We start from the raw sequence: 23314 nt of genomic DNA on the forward strand, positions 1-23314 counted from the left end.
AAGCATAACTTGAATTTATACCATTTAAACATGCAACCACTCAATCATCCAATACACTTAGTTACTTTTTTTAAAAAATAAATTATTTAATATCCTTTGTCTTCACTCCTCCTAGATTAGGATATTTCCCAAGATGTCTTAATGATGCACTTTAATGACATATTCTGTCACTTACAGAATTGAATACCCTTTAAGAGTTTCACTGGATTTTTTTTCCATCTCCCTTAATGAACATATAGCCATATTCCCACCCAGCCCAATAATAACACTTTTTTACATTAATCCATCTTCCTATTACAGTTCTGATTATATGCTCTTAAGGCTGTCTTACTCTTACATGGCATGGTTTCAAACACCACAGAAAGAATTTTTAGTTGTCCTAAAATTTGGCATGAGTGGCAATGTGGTTGCCAAACACAGTATGAAACCAGCCTATTTGCTGGTTTGTGGTATCACTTCAGTCCTGTGAAATGAAGATAAAATGCCAATGATATCACATGTATAAAAAGTGCATTATCATCCTTTTGAATGCACTGGCATCCTTCTTTCTTTGTAGAATGCTCCTGCCATGCATTTAAATATGTAGTCTATTTTTTTACTGCTTATTCTTCAACTCTTTAAAAACTGAACAGATAATGACATTTCAAAGTTTTAACAAGATTTTTTTTTCCCCAAGACATGATAATTTGCTTTGTTGTTGTTGTTTAAAATATTTTTCCTCACTGTTTATTTTCATTCCTTTCACTGGGCAGCCACACAAACAGCTGCTTCAGCACACATCACTACTGAATGGACAGAGAGCATTTTTAAAGACAGGGACTTTCTGGGGCACATTTACAACTAATAGGAAAAAAAATATTTTCTTTTGTCAGCAAACTTTGTATGGAAAAGACCCCTACCATTCTTCCAGCAAATGTGGCCATGCTTTTACCCAAACAAAAGTAAAAACTTGTCTCTGTTGTGTTTCTCACAACAAAAAAATTTAGAAGGGAGTGCCTTAATAATATATTTTTACTTTTAGATTCCTTTGATTTCTTAATAGCACAGCATTCAGGGTTTACTAATTCTACTGGCAGTTGTGACTGTCTTTACTAAGAAATATTTAATAAGAGATAAGGAGTATTTTAACATGCATTCAATAATGTACTAGGGATTCACAAAAAAAAATATTTTTATACTGATATAAGAAATAACAAAGGTCATATATGAAACAAAGAGGGAGATAGATTAAGAAGTAATGTAAATACAATATACAATTTCACAAGCTTCTACTCTCCAGGGACGGCACCAGCTGCACACCAAGAAGCTTAAGGAGTTCGCCCTAATGACGGTAACATAAAACATAGGTTTTTTTCAGGAATCCATGTTTTTAGAATATTAACCTCTAGTGTGATGCCTTTAAGTAGGTCAGCCTCAATAAACTCACACACATTTTCAGTGCTGGATTCACTCAGCCAGAATAGTGTCAGTGATAAAAATATCATATCTATTTCAGCCAATGTGAATGTCTGCCATGGACAACTCACCTTTTTGCAGTTACCAGCTGAAGAGGTTTTAACAATAGAGTTACCAGATGATAGAGAACTGCATTTTGTAATTGCACTGGGCAAGCACAATATGGCCAGAACAGGTGTTACCTTAATTTTCCTCATCTGTACCTGCTAGCAAGTCTGGTTACCTTTGCACGTTCATTCGACGTGGTTGCTCAGGGAAATCAGTGCAGATGGTGTGTCACTGTGTGCACTTGGAAAAGATTTTTATAACTAGAAGCCACTGTCTCCAGTCACTATGAAAACTTAGTATAGATTACAACTAGAGTTTAAGTTAAAATTATTTGTGGGCATAACCTCAGGACATGAGGAAAAAACAATGAATAAAACACATCTTAATCCAGAAGTAAAATGAAAAAAATGAAAACAAATAAAGTCTAAGCGGTGTCTCCTTGAATTTGATATACTAAGGTCTTATGAATGTATGTTGTTATATTTTTTATCCCATTCCCAGTCAATATATATTGTTTTGTACCAGAACTAGTAAATCATTTCTCAGTGATTCTTCTGGCCAATATTCTTAAAAATCAGTACTCCTCTAGTTCAAAAAATATAAAAAAATATTACTTCATACTTATTAACACAAGAAGTATGATTCATACTAAAAACAAAGTATAACAATAAATTTCATAAAACAGGGGGAAATACATGGTAAGTGAAAAAGATAAGTAGAGGATTCTTTACTATCCATTTCATCTGGAACTGCTATATTTTATACTTTGTAAAATATCAGTTTTAATGAATGGCTGGAAATATGTTACCTTTTCATTTAATTTTTGTAGTGACTAGGAAAGCATTTTGGTTTTTGGGGTTTTTTTTCTGATTTTTAACATTCTGTTACTCCAACCACTTTGAATATGTTCTGATACAAATGCCCTACACAAGTGACAGGGCCAAATCAATTGCCACTGAAGTAATGGAACACTGACAGAAAGTGTAAGAAAATGATGGTTATTTTCCTGCTGAAAGTGTTGTTGAAACATATTTTGCTGAGGCATTTTCAGTTTGTTTTGTTACAATGATCTCAAAAATAATAATTTTTCATTAAGCTCTTTTCATTTTAGCTACTTTGAGGCATTTCTAGTTTTTCTTCTTGAGCTAATGCTGAATCATGCTCTTATGATCCATTGTATGCAATGGTTTTGGAGCATGGTGATGAGATTCTTTTTCCTGACTTTTTAGTAATATTTTATATGTGATGATAATAAAGGAAACCTATAAATAAAGCTAAATTGATAAACATAACAGTCAATAAAGAACACTCACCTACTGTCAGTTGTCCAGTTAACTGTCCCATGTGATTTCTTGCATTCACTGTTACATTTCTGTCAGACTGTAAGACCAGTGCACTATCCTGGGAAACATGTATGAGACAATAAATGAGAGAACAAAAATTTGAGGGAAAATTAAGTTAGAACTTAGTATTAACATGCATGCTGAGAGGGAAGTTGTGTCAAGAATAACAGCCCTTTTTAATAATTTCATCAAATATTTTACAAGTCAAATTTTTATATTAAAGAATACCAAGAGTTCTAGTTTAAACTTGAAATCTTTGTGCATACAATCCCTGCTTCAGAAATCAGATTTGAACTTGATTTCTTTGCACACCCAAACACCCAAATTTGGGTTTTAATTTGCTGTTAATATTACAGAGTTCCAAATTCAAAAAGCCTTAATTCCAACCTGTTTCACTAGCCTTTCCCATATATTGTTAGCATATACTTTCCTAACTACTTAACTAACACTATATTGTATTATTCCATTAATCTGCACAATATATAATATTTGCATTGCACTTAATAAAACCTTACAAACACAGATGTAAAGATAAGAGATGAAGATAAAGAGAACTGTTACTCTCAAAGAAAACAATGAGAGCACTGGAAGGTGAGATCTTGTAGCAGAGAGCCCTGATCCACTGCCATTAGTACTTTACAGGTACTATTAGGGATCAAACTGATACAGCAGGGAGACAAACACTTTATGCTAACCACAGTCTTAACATTTTTAAAGTCACTTGGCAGGATGACTATCTGGCTCTCAGCATCCAGCTAGGTTTGAGCTTTTGAAAAATGTTTGCATATACAAACATTTGTGTTCAAAGCCAGCATAAACAATCCCAAACAGAATTGGATTTCGCTTCTAGAAGAACGAGGAGCCACAGGCACTCCTTTAAGGGAAGTGCCGATGTGCAGGAAAGGAGCAGAGCTTCAACAGAGAGCCAAAAGAAACAGCCTAAAAAAAAGTGCAAGCTCACCAATCATGCTCTCACTGGAGTGGGGTGAGAGCGTGAGAGAAGGAAAAAAATAGGATTGTGACTGATGCTGCAGAAAGGCACTTTTCTTGCTGAAATCAGCTGGTAGCACACAGCTCATTCCCTGAAGCTTGCAGAGAGACCATGGGTCCTGCAATGCTCCTGGCAGTTTGCTAGCACTCAGCACGCTTATGTATGTTTACCCAACAGCAGGAAGACAAACAGCTGGGGATGTGCCTTAGGTAGGAATGACTAAAGGCTAGGAAGGTATTTGAGAAATTTATTATATACTTGTTATATTCTTAGATTCTTCCCTGGGCATCCATTATTGGTTATCCCTGGGTTAAGCATGTAAGGTTAAAGAGACCTTGTATGTGTGTCTCTTAATATATTGGTTCTTGCTGTTCTTGAAAGTTTTTTCAAGAAGAAAGAAATTACATAAGGAGACATAGATAAAGATTTATTTTTACCTGAATGATGTATAATTTCTCTAAAATTTTCTTTACTTTACAGACCTTTTTTTTTGTATCCAGAGTTTTCTTGTACAACAAACATTCTTCCCAGTTGTTTTCACTATGATCATTAACTTTAAATGATAATCAGTTTCCTGGGAAGCCTGAAATGATTCTGAGATAATTTCAAGGAGTTCAGGTGTATTTAATCTCTCACTGGACTATGCTATGACCTCTCTAACATCCTGCCAATTACCTCTGCTTCACAGATTCTGGCAGATGAAAGAGATTGTTTGGCTTGCCCATTTTTCCAGATAAAAAGATATAATTATCAGTGAGACATTGGGTTCAATTTTACTAGTTTGAGATGAGCATGTGATGCAATCAAGGGAGCTTCTGGCAACAAAAGCAGCTGTTAAGGACCTTTTTCTCACCACTTAATTTCCACTTTCCTTATGGTCTTTTGAAAATCATTAGTCCAGGCAACTGCTGCTCTGGGAAAAGCAGTTGTCCTAATAGGCATCAGCAAGGCCAAAGACTTTTAAGGAGCCCTTTTCACTTTTGTTTAGTCACTTTTTTGTTAAAAGTCTTCTCAGTTAGAATAATTTTATCCTTAGCAAGGGAGGATACAGCCATGCCTATTTTTCCCAGTTTAGCAAAGATTTGGAAACTTCTGCTCACAAAGACTGATCACAGTCTGATCTCAAGGTTTTTTCCTCTCGTCATAGAAAAACACTTAACACAAACCTCAGGCTAAAATCTGCCTCCCAGGTTCTCGTTTTGAAAAAAGAATCTTGGATAACAAATTCCAAAATACAAGATAATGAAAAATTAGGTGAGCCAAACCTTCTTTCTTCTTCTTTTCTTGTCTTATATAAAGGAAAAAAAAGAGGGCTGAAGAAGTTAGGAACTTAAATCTATATTCCTCATTTTCTGATGATAGACACAGAGCAACAATCTTAAATATTGGACCAAAAAAAATTCAGTGGCAAAACTCCTATGAATTTAAGAAGTCCAGCATTTCATCCACATTGTTTACCTGCACTTTATTTTATGCAGGAAGTGCCTAAAGACAGAGGTTCAAGGAATTCACAAACAGTCTACTCAGAGGAGCTAGACATTCAGAGAAGACTTAGCTGAAATAAGTGGAATTCTTGATCTGTAAGATGAGTATAAAGTGCAATGAATATCACTCATAGGAATACAAACATATATAAAGCATAAAAACACTGGATAATTTTTTTCTCCCCATGACCAGACCTGTTACTCTCTGGATGCAAACTTCAGGTTACAATGATTTGTGATGCCAATTCAAAAATTATACTGTAGAAAACAAAACCCAACAATGTAAGAACATTCTTACAGTTACATAGAGCTTCAATAATGCCAATATGCCAATAACTGAAATATTACAGAAGGATACTGTCAGGGCCATGAGGGCTCTACCAGCCCTTACTGGCCCTACCAAATGTCCCTGGAGGGACCCATTTCAGTCCAGCCCCACCTGAACTGAACCCTTCTGGTTCATTTGTGCTACTTGTCTCTCCTCTATAAGCCCCAAAGCACTACAACTTCAAGATTAAAGGTAAATCAGGTTAAAATGTTACAATAGTTACTTATTATCTGAAACAGGTTTACAGCTAGGATTCATAAAAGTAAAAACAAGCCAATTAATTTAGGGGATATTTTCAGAAAGCTTTCTGAAATTTTAATCCAGTTCTAAATACAATGAAACACTTGAGGAAAAAGGGTTTGGTTTTTAATTGTGTTTGGTTAGTTTGGGTTTTTTTTGAGTAAGAATCACAGTTCAGCAGTAAATATCCACTTGTGGTTTTAGAATTAGACGAGCATATAATTGTAGGTATATGAAAGACTGATAGATTAAAATAATTTATAAAATCATTTTACCATTTTTGCATGAGCAATCATAAAAAACCTCTTTTTTAAATTTTAGACAGCTGGTTCAATTATTTTTAACATATTTTGGAAAAATTTTATACAGTATTCAAAAAGGCAATCCCAGCTAATTAGCTCAGATTTGAAGAGTCTTTCCAAAATGAACCTTTTAAATTAGAACCATTTTAAATGGAGAAATTTAATTCCAGTGAGTTCAATAAAACATTGGTTTACTTTAGGTAAGATGGTACACTGTATAATTAAATATATTCCCAAATTATGCTCAGAACACAGATAATTATGACAATACCAGCAACTTTGACACTCAGGAACAGTACTGATATGTCTACATTGCTATAGTGCAAGCAGTGGCACTTTTATGATTTGATTTCTGTGCTTAGGCAAGTGTAATACTTCAGGTCTCTGGACTTCTACATGGTGTCACACAGATGTAAAAAGTAATGTGATAAGCGGGTAGGATGAGATCTTCCACACTATCTGCTGGCAGTTTGTAAGACGGTGTAATGCTATATATTCTTTTATTTGAGCCTACCCCCAATATGGGCGGACAAAATAATTATGGCAGAACTTTTCTTTACAGGGCAGTTCTCAAACACGCCCTGAAACACTCAGAATGACCATCGCATTACCAAGGCACCTTTACAGAAAAAAGAAATCAGCATTAAACCTTGGTTTGCTGAGAAATCCACCATTATCAGATTTTAAGAAATACAGAGAATATGTTTCCTCACTGCTGCAGAGCAGCACATTTTGTCTGTTGCTTTAGAGATCATGCTGTAGGTGCCACTGAACAAGTTGATTGTCTGCACCTGGTCAGTGACCCCAACAGAAGAACGAAATATGTATGAGTTATTTGACCACTCCATAGGAACAAAATGAGAACTGAAAGAAATAGAAAGTACTGAGTGCTCTGGTCAGTGCAGCAGACCAAGGGAGTGAAGGGACAGATAAGTAGATGTGCAATAACTACAGGGGCAACTGCAGCTAAGGCAAATGGCAGATGACAAGTGTGAAGAATATCTTGGAGGAATTCAGTGCAAAAATGTTTAGAAGAAGGGTATGAAAGACATAGTCTCAGTCAAGAAGGGTAGAAAGTAGAGCAAAGAAGATATGAGGGGATGGAAAAAACATTCTGTAGAGTTTATCCATGGTCCAGAACCAGAGCATCAGCATGTTTTAGCAACATTCCTTGCAAATGGGGAGAGATGGTAGATCTAAAAAACCACTCATTTGTAGGGCTTGGAGTCTCAGAGACAGACTTTCTATCATTAAGGTTATTACTAGCCCTAAACAAACATGAAAAAAAATGCATTAGGAAAGATATGAAAGAAAAATACCAAAAAATTAAAGCAATTGCTGAGTTCTTGAGTAGGTAAAAAATTGAAGGCTCCATTAAAACTGTTGGAAGTTTGTACAAGTTTGGAACTGTTAAAACACAAACTAAAGAAAACTTTTTCATCAGAATAGTCCTGTGATTTTTTTTCCAAGAATATTTCCAATATTCCATTATACCAATATTTACCAATATTCAGTATTTCCAAGAATATTCTCAAAAAATTCCCAAGAATTTTCCCAAGGTGTCAGGACAGCAGGGACCCCAACACAAGTGTTTTTCAAATAGGAAGAAATGAATATAATCTATTGTCCGAGTTATTCCTGGGCAATTCTGAGCTGAAGAGTTAACATAAGTTTTGGTCCAATTTAATTAGATACTTTTTTTCTTCTTCATAGAAAATATAGATATTTTTTAAATTCCTGCTTTCCAAAACAAAGTTTCACATGATATTTTAGTGTTTTTCCTGTCTAATTGTCCCTTCAAACATAAAAATCACAATTTAATTGCTACTAATTACACTTAAAATCACAAATCTGATTGAAAATTTTCAGTAAACGCATTTGGACTTCTGCTTTAAGGAAACATTCCAGATATCTTAAAATTTTGACCAAATGTTATCAAAAGTCTGCATTTCTTCACATGAGATTTAAACACCAAGGAGGTTTGGAAAAGCACAAGCAAATATTTTGAAACAAACAAATTAAACAACCCAGCTGATAGTTGAGGTTGTTGATAATGTTTCAAGAAACACACTTTCTAGATAATTCTTTTTCATCAAAGGATGTTCTCTTGATTCACAGCCTTTGCTCTGTGTCCATATTATATGCTAAAGGCAATCACAGTTATTGACTGACACACCAAATCAATTCCTGACGCACCAAATCTCAGCTCAAACTCAGCTAAACCTACCAAAGTAACATAGATGTACCCAACAAGAATTATACACAGAGTTCCAAGAAGCCACATGAACAATGATCACAGCCATAACCTCCAGATAGAAATAACCTACTTGTTTTACTTCCTTGTATAATGTACCATGACATTTTTATTATGGAGGAATCCAATCAAGCATAGAAAAACATACTTATAAAACAGAAGTAGAAATTTAAATAGCAGACAAAAGACATGGCTTTCATAGAATTGATTTAAACATCAAATAAAATTTAAAATGGGATTCAGGTATAAATATCTCAACTAAAAATAGAGCAGCACTACATATGTACTTGGAGGAAGCTTGTTAAATGCCCAAAGCTCATGACTTAGTCATTAAACTTGTGACACAAAAAGTAAAACTATATATCACTGAACTGCAAAGTCCGCCAAAACCTTAATGGACACAAACGTAGAAAACCAATATAAGTCTCAAAATCTGAAATAAAAACATTAAGGGTGGAATCACTGTACTTCACTCCTTTCAAACCTGCCAAAGTTCTTGAGGTGTGGGTGCATAACTTATTGAAAGGATTTTTGTCATTTAAGTTATGCTCAATGGTCACCAACAATTCATTACTCTATTTTCAGCCTTGGAAAGCAGCCTCTCAGTTCTTGTATGTATGCAAGTATTGACCACACTATACCATCAGAGTGAAACAGGACTGTCTTTCCCATGCTGTTTTAACTTAAAGTGCTACAACATGAAATATAGCAACAATTGACAGCAGGAAGAGGATGAAGCTATCACATGAAAATCTATATAAATCAAAATATATTCATGCTTTTGAAAGCTATTTCCCAACACTGCCTATTGAGTGAGAATTTCTCTAATTATTTTAGATTAAGTAGCTGAGAGAAGAAAAACCACCAAAACCCCCTCAATATGCTGTAGTGTGTGATCTGATAACCTGGATATTTTTAAATAATTTACAAGATTTCTTGTTTCTGAGATGCTTATGAGGAAAGAATGTCACCACCTGTTCACTTGATCTATGTCAAGAATTATACATCATTTTTACGTGGCAATAAATGGAAAAATGGATAAAATTGAAAGAAATAGTCAAAATAAGTTTTTTTCATTATATTTACCCATTTCTATGGAAAATCTGAAACAAAATTTCTGAAAAATATGAACTCTTCAGCAAATCAATAGGTTCTGGGTTCCTCTTTTGTAGTGCCTTGCAGACATAGAGCAAAGGACTACATGAAAATAATATTTCCATCAGCAGTTTTTATTTCACTAGGATTTCTTTGACAGATCTTTTCAAATTCTAAAGCTGAAGAAGAATAAACAAATTCTAAAGAAAGTTTAGGAAACAAAGAAAAAATTTAGAAATACATAAACTGTAGCAGAAATCTGGAATGAAGCTTATAGCTCAAAGCAGAAAAGAAAGACTTGCTGTTAAACAGAAAGTATTAGAAAGTCTTTAATGCACATTAAAATGAATATATTAAATAAAATTATAAGACAAAAATGGCAAGATGAGTCATTAAATCTTTAGTTAGAATGCTTTTTAGGTGAATATTAAATCTATTATTTTATAGAATTATTCTATAGGTGGCAACTTATATGACTAAATGATAGCACTAGTATTAACATCAGCTTTAAAAGAAAAAAATCAGAGAAGTTAACTGTATTTTTTGTTTCTTCATGTAGCTCTCTTAGTTCTACAATATTATACTTTCTTTATATTTCCTGATAAGCCTTCCTTCAAGCACAATCACTCACTGCTGGATCCCAATTACCTCGGCAAAGCTTTCTGCATTGTTAGTTATCTCTACTGCTCCTGTGTTAAATAACCAGAAGCAAACACATCTCAAATGAACTTTGAAACCCTTAGTGAACAGAGGGGAAATTATTATTGTCACTTTACTGGGCCCTCCTCTGCACACACCCGCTACAATTGTTAGGTGCTTTCAGGCTGCATTATTACACTTCATTGAGACAAGAACTATCAATTAGGTGGACAATTAGCATAAGATACAACAAGGCTTTGGTCAAGGCATCAAAAGGAATGAGCAAGAATGGCAATTACGGGAATTACAGATAATTCACTGGTTTTCTAACCAGAACAGGAAGGTCAAAGAAGGTGTAACTCCCCCTAATAAAGAACGTGGAAAATTGCTAACAATGGATGAGGAGAAGGCTGAGAAGTCCTGAGAGAACTGGCTTATGTAGTTGCCAAACCACTCACAATGATATTCAAAAAGTCAAGGCAGTCAGGTAAAGTCACAGGTGTAAAAAGGGAAATGTACCTATTTTTTAAAAGGGTAGAAACGAGGACCCTGAGAACTTCTGACCTGTCAGACTCACATCTGTGCCTGGGAAGATCATGGAACAGACCCTCCTAGAAGCTGTGCTAAGGCTCATGGAAAGTAGGGAGGTGATGAGATATAACCAGCACAGCTTTATCAAGGGAAAGTTCTGCTTGACCAAACTAGTGGCCTTCTCTGATGGAGTGATTACAAGGGTCAAGAGTGACAAGGGAAGGACCACAAATGTCATTTATCTGTAAATCTGTAAAGCCTTTGGCATGGTCCCTCAAAACATTTTTCTTTCTAAATTGGAGAAAGATGGATTTGATAGGTAGACTGTTGAGTGGATAAGGAATTTGTTGGATGATCACATCCAAAGGCTGGTGGTGAACAGCTCCTGAGGGATATCAGTGATATGTTGCGTCATTTTGGGGTCTGTATTGGGATCAACACTCTTTTAATGTCTTCATCAATGACAAAGTGGTTGAGTGCAGCCTCGGCAAATTTGCAGATGACCCCAAGCTGAGTGGTGTGGTTGACACATCTAGAGGATGGGATGCCATCCAGAGGGACCTGAACATGCTTGAAAAGGGGGCCCATGGGAATCTCACACAATTCAACACACCCAAGTGCAAGGTGCTGCACCTGGGTCTGTGTGACCTCCAGGTATCAACACAGGCTGGGGATGAACAGATCCAGAGCAGCCCTGCTGAGAGGGACTTGAGGGTGCTGTGAGAGGCTGGACATGACCCAGCCATGAGCCCAGAGAGCCAAAGGTGTCCTGGCTGCATCCAGAGCCCCGAGGGCAGCAGGGCAGGGAGGGGATTCTGCCCCTCTGCTCTGGTGAGACCCCACCTGGAAGGAACTTTGCATCCAACTCTGGGGTCCCCAACACAGGAAGGACATGGAGTTGCTGTAGTGAGTCCAGAGAAGGGCCCCCAAGATGCCAAGAGCGATGAAGCACCTTTCCTATGAGGAAAGGCTAAAAAATTTGGTGTTCATCCTAGAGAAGAGGTGACTTTGGGATTACCTAATTGTGGCCTTCCAGTACACAAAATGAGCCTACAAGAAAGAGAGAGAGGGATTTCTTACAGGAGTATGTGGTGATAGAATAAAGGGGAGTGGCTTCAAACTGAGTGTAATTTTAGATTACACAGTAGGAAGAAATTCTTTACTATGAGTGGTGAAGCACTGGTATAGGTTGCCCAGAGAAGTTGTGGATATCCCAGCCCTGGAAGTGGCCAAGGCCATGTAGAATGAGGCTCTGAGCAACCTGATCTAATGGAAGGTGCCCCTGCCCATGGCACAGGGGTTGGAACTAAATGATCTTGTACGTGCCAGGACTGAAATCTTCAGCATAATTGCAAAGGTCTCAGCATCTGTTCTACCAGCTCCTAAGAAAGAAATTCAGTCCAAACTTGTCTGTGCAGCAATTTTTTTTCACGACAGCAACTTCTGTGGTATTATTGAGAAAATTCAATTTTGACTGTCCAGCTAGAAGAGTCAGGTAGCTTTCCACGTGGCCTGGCTGTAAAAGAACAAAAGCTAATTTTTAGCTGTTTTAATGATGGAACAATTACTTACACCTTTCCATACTCCCTGCAGACAGTCACAGTCTTCTTTTCAGGGCCACCGGTACTTGCATTCCCAATGTCTCCTATCTTTTCATAAGAAAGCATTTGTCTCATGATTCCTTGTCATTTTCTCTTCTTGGTCATTAAGCTTCCCTAGGTGATAATGGACTATAAAATCTCTTTTCCTCCTCCTTTCTTTACTACACACCATTCCTGATTCTATGGTTAAGGCTGCTCTGAATTTCCCTGGGGAAATGATATCTGCTGGCAACTTCTCACCTTAGGGAGGAGAGTGTGATTTTCTGATATTGAAAGACAACCATAAAATTCTCTGTTAACAAACATGGCTGACATAAAAAGGAATGAAGATGTTTCATACCTTTGGATGGTACAGCATCCTCAAGTTTTGAATAGTATACAAACAGCTAATAAGTAAATCTGAACAGTCTTTGCTTTTTGATCCTCCAGACAGGCTCACAAGACGATCTTAATCTGACTGCTTATTTTTTAACAAAGTATGCATTTTCTATCACTATAGGGTATGAACAATCAATAGAAAATGCTACATTATCTTGAAAACAGCAAGAAGAGAGTATTTTAAGATTAAAACCACCAAACATCTCCTACATATCATGCATTCACCCTTAATCCTTACACATCAACATCTAGAATCTGACCTTGAAAAGTGTTATCTCAGGTTTTGCCATTCAGTATTCTTTAACCTTGTAAAATATTTGATAAGTAGCTTTGACATTAGTATGACACAAAGTTGGCCAATATGTGAGCTCAGAATTTGTTTCATGTCTCCTCTAAAACTTGTTCTCTTTGGAAAGGAGATATTCATCCCCACATTTATTGTAGGACAAATCTTGCTGGTTCAATAAATTGCCTTTCTGTTAGGAAATTTGCCTTGAGACTTGCCAATCACAAACTAAAACAAGTCACTGGAGCTGTTCTGAAGGTCAAAATTGAGGAAATAAAACCCTTTCGAATGGATTGTGGTTCAGGGAAGGATTTGGCATATGCTCCTTCAGGGAAGCATATTATTTCCCAGTGGGAACTGCACTATTGTCAACTTTACCATTGAGATAATTGCCACCTTTTAGTAACACAGATCTTTTTCAAAGGACATAATTAACAATCTGACTTTCATTGCAACTCTGTAGCTATTCAGAATGTATTTCTGTTTCAGTAACTGGGTAATTTTTTCCACACCAAACACTTTTCACTGCATATTTTAAAATACTGAGGAAAACATCTCTCTGCTTACAAAGTCTACATCAAATAGAGCTTCTCAACTGCACTTTTTCACAGATAACATTTAGATTGAAAAAACATGAGAAATGCCATGGACCTGGACAACTTCTGCAACCTGCAGAATGAATCAATAGAGTCCCAAAGACTGAATTCCTTTTAAATTCAAGATCGCTGAGCAATATGAGAAATTAGAAATTATTGTATTTCCTCAGTAACAGTGGTAAACTGCCAAAAAGATGTCATTCTGGCTTGCATTAGTGTTTGACTATTTTTCATGCTTCTGCATACACAAAGCTGTGCACACAGCATACCAAAAAATTGAGAATGCTTTCTGCTTTTTTTTTTCTTCATTGTTGGCACAACAGTAGTTAAAATATTTTATGTTGTACTTCAGTGAGATAGTCAAGCTGTCCTAAACGTAAAGAGATCAAACAGTTCCAGGTGTTTCTGTATCAGAATTTTATACTAATTGTCAGTATAAACCATTATACTTAACTTTCCATTGTAATCTTATAATATTATTCTATAAATTTATAAATTTATAAATTTATTTTACTCTGTAAAATATTTCCAGTGTGCCTTAGTTATTTTCAGTGAACCTTGAGATGCTAATGTGTTTTTCCTCACATTTATCCTAAGAGGCAGTGAAAACAGCTCTGGTTTGTGTTTTCAGTTCTGACTTTTGAACAAAGGTAATGAACAAAATTTAAACTTGGTTAGTACATCTCATAGAATGGTTCCTGTAAAGCATAAAGCCTTTGGTTTAGAACTGTCAAAGTGTTTAAATATATGAAAACTATGTCAAAGTCCAAATGTACTCTAAAACTGTATATAAAACATTTTTATAATAAATTTAAAAACTAATTAACAGTGCACTTTTAAAATAAATTCTTGAGAACCCTAAACACCTAACAATGTTTTTCTTCCCTGAATTTTTTCAGGCTTTCTAGGATTCTAGAGTTTTATACACACTTAAAACCACTGTGATCTTAAATATTTTACCCTTACACTCAGTCTTGCAATTCAAATAAAATTAAGAAAATTTGTCATAAGAACTTAGTTTATAATGAACTAAGATATTGTTCAGTCTACTAATTAACATTTTAATAAATATTAAAACTTATAAAATTCCTATTCTTAGTATTATAATTAAATCAATATGTCTTCCTATTTGATTCTAAGTGGCAATGAAAATAATTTACTAGTTTTTCATATAATCAGGTTTAATTATCTTAACTTCTTTTTAACACTAAAACAAGCAAACAAGACTATCAGCTGATTTATATTTTTAGAGCTATTTTTACCAAGCTTCCTTAGACAAAAACTTGCCTGTGAAAAACAGACTTTAATAGAATATTTGGTGTAGGGAAGTGGCTTAGTGACCACTTTTAAGAAAGATTACTGATGCAAATGACCATTCTTCAGAATTTTAAGGACAACATATATTTAAAGAGATAATAAAAGTGCTATAGAGATAATAATGAAGATTGGAAAAGTCTTCAGAAGTTTAAAGATAGTTAAAAACAGATACTGAACATCTCCTTGTAGTGCTTTCAACAATGTAAGCCTGGATTTTCAGATTCTTCCAGACCAAGTAAGAATAATGAAAGAAATAGTGGTTTACCTTCTCTCAGTATACAGTTTTGTTTTTCCCTTCTTGGCTAAGAAAAAGTATCAATCCTATCACTCAAATGAACTGGCTTACCATTTCATTTGTAAGAATGTAATCAGACAATAGCAAAAAACCAGAATTTAGATTGTTTATTAAGACAATTTAAAACCACAGCTCAACTGAGACAACTAAAATCATTGCACTGATAGAGGTAAGAGGGAAGTTCTGCAGTAGTGGATGGGACTGACCGTCTAGGAGTAGGAAAGAGACTTCTTAAACAACGTTTGAGCATAGAGACATATTTCTCTGCCAAAGGACCTAATGTGCAACTGTGTTATAGTCTTCCAATATTTATACAATTTCTATCCAAATGACTTATGGCCAAATGAGAGAAACTACATCAGAACTTCTGCAGAATGTGACCATGCATTCGTTGTCACATTCATTAAGAATTTAAATCCTTTTCAGACAGTAAGTATTTAAAGTTGAAGACACCAACAAGAACTTATTTGAAAAATTCCAGCTTCCCTTCAGATAAAAACATACAGTATTAATTACCCCAGTCATAATTCCTTGCTTCCATACAGGGTTGACATGTATAGTTAAGTCCTTATAGACTCTAAAAAAAGCCAATTTTGTTTAAAAATAAATTTTAAATAATGAATTGCAATGACTTTTGTGCTAAATTGCATCACATTCTTTACAAGACAAACTGTCCCATCAGTCAGCCTGGGTCCTCTGGGACTCTAACGGATTTATAAATGCCCTTATCTGGTAACTCACTGTGCGACAATTCTTCTCCCAAATGGGGTATTTCTTTTGTTTTTACTTTATCCATTTTGCCATGGGAATTATGTAGATGATTGGCACACTGAGTACAGAAGATTGGCAGCCAAAAAAGTGGCAAGTCATTTCAAGTCAAGTTTTTAAGAAATTCTCACTCTGCTGTTAAATATTCTTCCCTGTAAAAAAATTATGAAAGATCAATTTGGAAGAACAGGTTTGCCATCATTGGCAAACTCAAAATCTCTTAAAGAGAATCCTAACTAACTCATGCAGTATTTCAACACAATATTTCATTTTTTTCCTTTAATCAGTCTTGCTCTTCCATTTGTCAGTGTCATGGAGGTGGGGGAGGAAGGTTAAGTGCATTATTTCAAAAATACAAGAAAAATATTATCTGATTAAATGTCAATCTAAAAAAAAAAAGCTTATTTTAGATGCATTTGTGCTAACCTATAACCTTTATATAAGAAAATCTGTATTATTAAATTTTCTTCCTCTGAAAATTATATATATATATATAATATTTTAAATTTAGGAACTTTTAACCCAGTGTGGTAACTTTTCAGCAAGTAATGGAAGATATTAATGCGTATATAGATGATATAATGGATGAATTAACTTGCACCAGGAGACCTTTGAATAAAATAATGAATGTACAATCATGCATGTATCTTGAAAATGGTTTTGGTTCCTCTAATAATATGGCGAGAATTCTGCATTACATACTCCAATATCAGCTTGATACCCTGAAAAAACTAATTTTTTTTCAATTCTCTTGTTCCGTAACTTCATTTCATTAAAAATGAAATTTGATCAAACACTTTTTAAATTTTTATTTCAGTCGGCAAATATCAAGCCGCCATGACTGAAGGAAAGCCCAGGGGTGGGATCCAGCTGTACAGGGACTCCCCAGGGTTCAGGAGCCTCATCATGACCCTTGGTAGCCAACCAGGCCAGGAGGGCCAGTGCTGTGAACAGCCAAGGGAGATTTAAGTGTCTCCGGGGTATGCAGGCAACCAGGAGCACAGAAAACAGGAGTCAGGCCAACAGTGGCACATCAGTAAGGGAGTGGCACAGCAGTTTGCCCTGTGCTCTTCAGCGTTCATAAGTGTCTTGGACACAGGACTTGAGTGGATTCTAAGTAAATTTGCAGGCAATACAAAACTGGGAAGATTTGTTGACTCCCTTGAGGGCAGGGAGGCCCTGCAGAGTGGCCTTGACAAATTAGAGGATTGGGCAATCACCAACCCTATGAAGTTCAAAAAAGAACTGCAGCTGGGATGGGTAGTCCTGGATGTATGTACTGGGGAATGAGAGGCTGGAGAGCAGACCTGTGAAAAGGGACCTGTTTATATTGGATATCAGAAAAGGTTCTTTACCTACAGGATGTTTAGGCATTGGAAAAGGCTCCCCAGGGAAGTGGTCACATCATCAAGCCTGACAGAGTTCAAGAAGTGTTTGGAAAATACTTTTGGGCCCATGGTGTAAATCTTGGGGATGGTCCTGCGCAGGGTCAGGAGTTGGACTCAACGATCCCTGTGGGACCCTTCCTGGGTCCCTTCAGCATATTCTGTCATTCTGTGATTAATAGTGCTAACAATTATGAAATGCAATGCTTTCATCTATCTATAATAATAAACACCCCAAAAAGTAGAACTATACATCAAATGGGGGAAAAATCACAACAGAATTAGTTTTACTTCATCATACTAATATTAGCTATTGGATTTTTTTCTAACTAATAAAATTACAAAACCCATAATGAAACACAGTTGCATTTCCCAATTTCCTGAGCTTGAATTTCATCATTTTTTTCCTGCACAGACATCAGCAAATAGACCTCTCTCAGCCAAAGGCTGTGAATGCTAGTCATCTATCAGTTTCTTTTTTGAGACTCTAGCATAAAACAGTATTTTAATAGTGTGCTCTCTCTAGGTCAGCACTTCTGAAGTGTCAAAGATCCTGAGGGAAAAGAAGAATTTTAGTTAGGAAAAACTCTACCCTGAGTCAGCGTCTGTCTAGTTTATAGCATGAAAAGCTCAGCCAAAATTTTTATAAGAGAATGTAAAAGGCAAGGAAAAATGTAGCCATAACCTATATTATCATCCATAATTTTATGTCTCATAAGTTATACAAAAGGAATTATAGCAATAGAAGAAGACTAGTTCAAATTTATATAAAGGGAAATGGAGATTGTCAAAATCTATGATATTCCCACTATGTCACAGGGACAGAGTTCTATACTAGCTTCATTTTAATACAAAATCAGGAAGGAGACATTCAGTTTCATTATCTTTATCTGGATATATTTTTATATGCCAAATTGATAAAAAATATTGAGTATCCCTTCTAAAATCAGGAAGGCTGTATTTTCAAAACAGCATTTTGCCAACAAAATAGAAACAAATTTTCAAATATAGAATTCCCAGCAGTATAAACAAAAAAGCAAACTAATAAAACACTCTTCCATATAATTGTCTTCCATGTTGCTTTGATATGATGCTCCTTTTAAAAGCCCTAGCTAATTCCTCAACAAACAGTCAGGGACAGAGTGACAGCTTTTAAACTTGCATTCCTTCGGGAGTACAACTCCTTTTTATGTCAGGTATACACAATAAGGCAGGTGCTCTACCTGTCAGGCCTCCTAGCCCTGACTCCCTTTCCAAGGAATCATTAAAAGCAGCCACTTCTTGCCTTGCTCAGGCAACTTGATTTCCTGCTGCTGAAGGGCAAGGAGGGACAGATGCAATTTGTCTGACTTTCATGCCAGAGTGAAGTCAAGAACAGAGAAGACCAAAACCCAAGACCTGGGGATCGAGTCCCACAACACATTTGTCCATTGGCTTTTTCTCCTGACAAGCTGAACTGCAAGCTGAACTTGCACCACGTTTCAAGGACAGGTTCTCAAATTTATTCCAGATTCCCATGGAATTTTTTCCCAGTTTGACTCTAGAGGAAGCATATGATTTATACAACCTGGCACCTTTTCCACAAGGGCTTTAAAAATACCACATATGTCAAATAATCTGTTCATTTTTAGACCCTTAATCTTTCTTTCATGAGGCTAAGCTACCAATTCCTATGAGGCAGACAGAAATCTTGCCAAAGAACTTCTACAGGGAAGTATTTCATGGTCTTGGAAGTCCCCTTTTACCTAGGCAAAAATTATTTATTTTCTAAGACGATTTTCTCCGATTTTCTCTAGTTCATTCAGTTTTTAAAACAATGTTCAATATTCCCAGTTCAATATTAACACTTTAGAGTGTTACTTTACCCTTAATATTTTATTAAGGGTAAAGAAAGAAAAAATAATTCATGCACACAATCAAGTTCACAGCAAGAGTCTGAACAGAGTAGAAAATCTCAAATGCTAGCTCTAACACAAATATATTTCCCAGGTTTTTGGCTTTTTGATTTTTACACAGAAGATTGAAGTTTTTTGTTTTCCCCATGCTTTATACCTTTTAGACATAATTTTCAAGTTTTTTCACTATCTGAGGTGCTACACTCAAACTAATCCACTCCCAGCATTGTCAGGTCATAACACAGATTTGAGAATATATTAATGCAAGAGGCTGAATCTGAAATTATTTCAAAAACAGATTTCCACATGAGAAGAGGACTGATATTTATCTGTTTGGGCAATTTACCTTCTTCTGTTCAACTGTCTTGCATGAACAGGTTCAGACTTTGCTTTAACTTTCTAAGATGCAATAAATACCACAGCCATCTTTTAAGGTTGAAATGTAATGTTCTTTTCCATAATGTATTGCATAATACATTTACCAGTTCTCTTTTATTGTTAGAGACTCATCTGGAGTCATTCAATTGCACCATGCTACCAGTAATTCATGATATCAGCAGGCTCTTCTAAAGCCCTAAGTGAGAGGAATGATTGAATTAGGAATAAACTTTCTTCAAGTGTTGTAGGAGAATTATAAATATAATGGAGATTTTACAGAATTTAAAAGTTAAATCAAGTTCTGCACAGTGTGATTAATTTTGAGGATCCCCTCCAGAAAATGTAAGTAATCAATTTCTTAGTGTTAATGACAATGGATTACAAAAGTTTAATTTAATTTTCAATTTTAGATCGTTTGAATGACAAGTCTAGTCACAAGTGGTAGACTGCTAATAGCAAAAATGGTTTTTGAAACTCTTTCATTCAGTTCTTTGACATAGATTAGATCACAATGTATTTTATTATCTCTGGAAGTGGAAGAAGAGATGCTGGCTTTGCTTTGCTGTGAGAGAATAAAGGCACACACATCAGTCAGTCACTAGTTGACTTTGTGATGTAGATGCTTTATCAACCAAAGGTTCTTTTGTGCTCAAGTATTACACAGGAATTCTTGGAGGTGTAAATAGATAAAAACAGTTGTAGAAAGACAGGTGCTAGAGTTGACATAAGCTTCTTTATGCTGCTTCAGATACAGTGACCTTGCAGGTATGTCGGGGTTCACTGTGCCCTATTTCTGATTCTCTCTGCTTACTACAAAATGGCATTTCAGTATCTGTATGTGGCAATGATATAGCTGCACTGTCTATACTTTGCTGCCACCTAAAATGAGGAGATATTTTTTGATTGCAAAACTGCAATTACAAGACAGATGGCAAAATCTGAATCTTTCGAACTTTCCGAAACAAAGTAAAGCAAAACATAAAAAATAGCAGTATTTTCTTTTCCACTTTGTCACAACAGGATCAAAGAACCACAACCCAGTGCTCTCACACAGCTGGTGAGAAACTTGGTGAAATTTGTCTAGTTGAACTCTGTTCTGGATATCTGTGACTCTCCCATACACTAACTGATTTTTGGAAAGAGACAGAATTTACAATATAGATACGCGTTCTTTATAATTTATTGCCAGAAAACATTAAATTACCTTAAAAGTTTTCATTCACTAGTTCAGAAAAGTGGCAGTACAATTTTTAGTTTATTACTGAGATAAAAAAAAAAAAAGCAACCATATTTGTTTTAAATAATAATAAGTAAAAATCAGCAGGGAATCACTGTTTCACAGGTCGATTTGGGGGGAAGAAACCTAGATTCAGAATTGTTCTACCACAGCCACTTGGGCAGCATCTACGCTGCCTTTAAGAGCCATTCCAACAAGGGCACATAAATGCTTCCATCTATTCTGTCAATGTTTCAGGCTCTTTCCCATAGGCTTTACTATTCCCATAGGAGTCACAGTGCATGGGACCCCCTTTGGAACCCTCTGAGGAAGCTCTTCCTCCATTTGTCCAGCTGTGTGTGAAACGTAATGGCCAAATATAAGGAATCTCACTCTTGCCTTACTGAAAATTGCTTACAATTGCTGGCATTTTGCTAAGCGTCAGGGCTTGCAGAAATGTCTCAGAATTATTAAAATCATTTTACTAAGAGTGATATAACGAAGAATTATATCTCAGACCGGTGTTCCTGAGCTGACACTGCTCCACCTGTTCTGTATACCTACTTGTACATGGATTTCAAAAGGTTAAGACAAAATTGCACGGCGAAATGTATTTGTTCCGATTGCCATATTACAGTAGAAAAAAATACTTTAGGCAATATATCATTTTCAACATTCTTTCTTGAAACAAAACCAGCCTTTGTCACAAGGGCAGCTGTTCTTTAAAGTTACAAATTTTTGATGTGTGAAAACTTGAATTTCATCATTAGTCTGAGTTTTTTAGAGGAATAACATGAGTTTATTTGTCAAAGACAGAAAATAAAAATAATACTGAATGCTTCAAATGGCAGTGGGATTGGGACTAGATGATACCTGTGGTCTCCTCCAACCCTTAATATTCTGTGATTCTATGAGCTATGACTTATATCTGTTTTCTCTTTCAAGAAACTAATTTAATTCTGTACTGAAATGAAACAATACATATGTTCCACATCTGTAACACAGGATTGCCTAATTTGGGAATGAAAATTAATGTTTCTATATAGTGAAATATTATCATAAACAACAGATTATGTAAAAATTTGATCTCTTTAGCAGCTGAAGAGTGCAAGCAGTTTTCTCTATGGGTGATCTGTTCAGAAATTTATTTTAAATGTTGTTTCCTGATTCTCCTGCCTCAGTTCTCTTCCCTTGAAAAAATACCATAAACCCTCTAAGATAAATAAACTGTTACTTTCTAAGCACCACTGGGTATATTGAATAGGCACTGCCCACTGCAGTCAATTAATTTTTGAATGACTGAGATTAAAAGTCATAACTGATATGACACAACCAATTCAAGGGGGTTTAATGTTCATGTACCTTGTATGTACCACAGTTTGAATGCCGCTTTGGGTTCTCCCTGAATTATAAATATATAAACTGAAATATTACAAAATACTAATATGTAGTCCATTTCTTTTTTTTTTTTTAATATGGTGTGCGACTGTTCCAGAGAGATTAAAAAAACCCAAATTTGAAAAAATTTCAAAAAATTTCAGTACCTGAAAAATCTTGTTCATTTTTCATCTGTGTTTTTCCTTTTTAAGAGGGGTCATTAGGTTTTTTCTTGGTGCTCAAATCTCTACAGTATAACTAGCTAAATGTAGTTTTCTCCTTTTCTCTTAATTTATTATTTGCAAGATATCCTGTCATGCTCAGACCTTCCCAGAATATTTCTGGCATTTATGATATCCTTGCTGAATTGAATTTACTCCACAGGGTCCTGAAACCACAAGAACAGATTGCAGCTTCCCTTACTCTTTTCCTTGAAGAACATATTGCATTAATTTAAAATTGGTTTACTCTCATCTTCTGAGCACAATAAATGGTATTGTTGTAAACCTATGAAGTTCTGTATAATCTGGAGAGGAAAATGAAATATTACATAGTGTAGTCTCTCGTCCTGTATGTCACAACAGCAGCACATCAAACCAAGAATATCCAAGAACAACAATGTACCTGTAAGTCCAAAGCTACTAAGCAGGGAAAGCAATTTCTCTCAACAGTCTGAGTTCAATGTAATTTATGAAATTATTATCTCACTGCTTTGACAAAAGACAAAAAAATTGAAATGCTATATACATGTATTTTCAAGTCAGAACAATTAATTAATCTATCTTTCATTACAATCTAGATCACAGAACCTTAAGCCAATAACCTCTGCAATGGTGTCTCTTCCACATCCCTCAGGCAAACCCTGTTCTTTCCCAGCTAATCAAAATTAATTATATCTATCAAAATATCAATGCACTCCAAGATTTATAAAATAACTAATTTCAAATGTAGGAAAACAAAATATAGACAGAAGTGAAATACAGAGGATTTCTTCATAAAAAACAATCTTAGTCGCATGAGTTGCAACATGTAACATTCTTGTACATCTTCAAGGATTTGTAAATAAGTGAGAACTCGAAGTGGGAAACTTTGGTGAAAGAATCCACAGGTAT

At 35.5% G+C, this 23314-nt stretch overlaps 1 protein-coding gene across 1 annotated transcript in view; it reads right to left on the reverse strand.

Annotated features, from left to right (window-relative positions):
• Positions 1-23314, reverse strand: part of SGCZ (sarcoglycan zeta) — a 177489-nt gene that overhangs the window by 58618 nt on the left and 95557 nt on the right. Inside the window, 1 exon segment of the mRNA XM_059470679.1 lies at positions 2817-2904. Within this exon segment, the coding sequence (XP_059326662.1) occupies positions 2817-2904 (88 nt within the window).

The sequence above is a fragment of the Ammospiza nelsoni genome, chromosome 4 (genome assembly GCF_027579445.1).
Source record: "Ammospiza nelsoni isolate bAmmNel1 chromosome 4, bAmmNel1.pri, whole genome shotgun sequence".
In the NCBI taxonomy this organism is placed as follows: Eukaryota; Metazoa; Chordata; class Aves; order Passeriformes; family Passerellidae; genus Ammospiza; species Ammospiza nelsoni.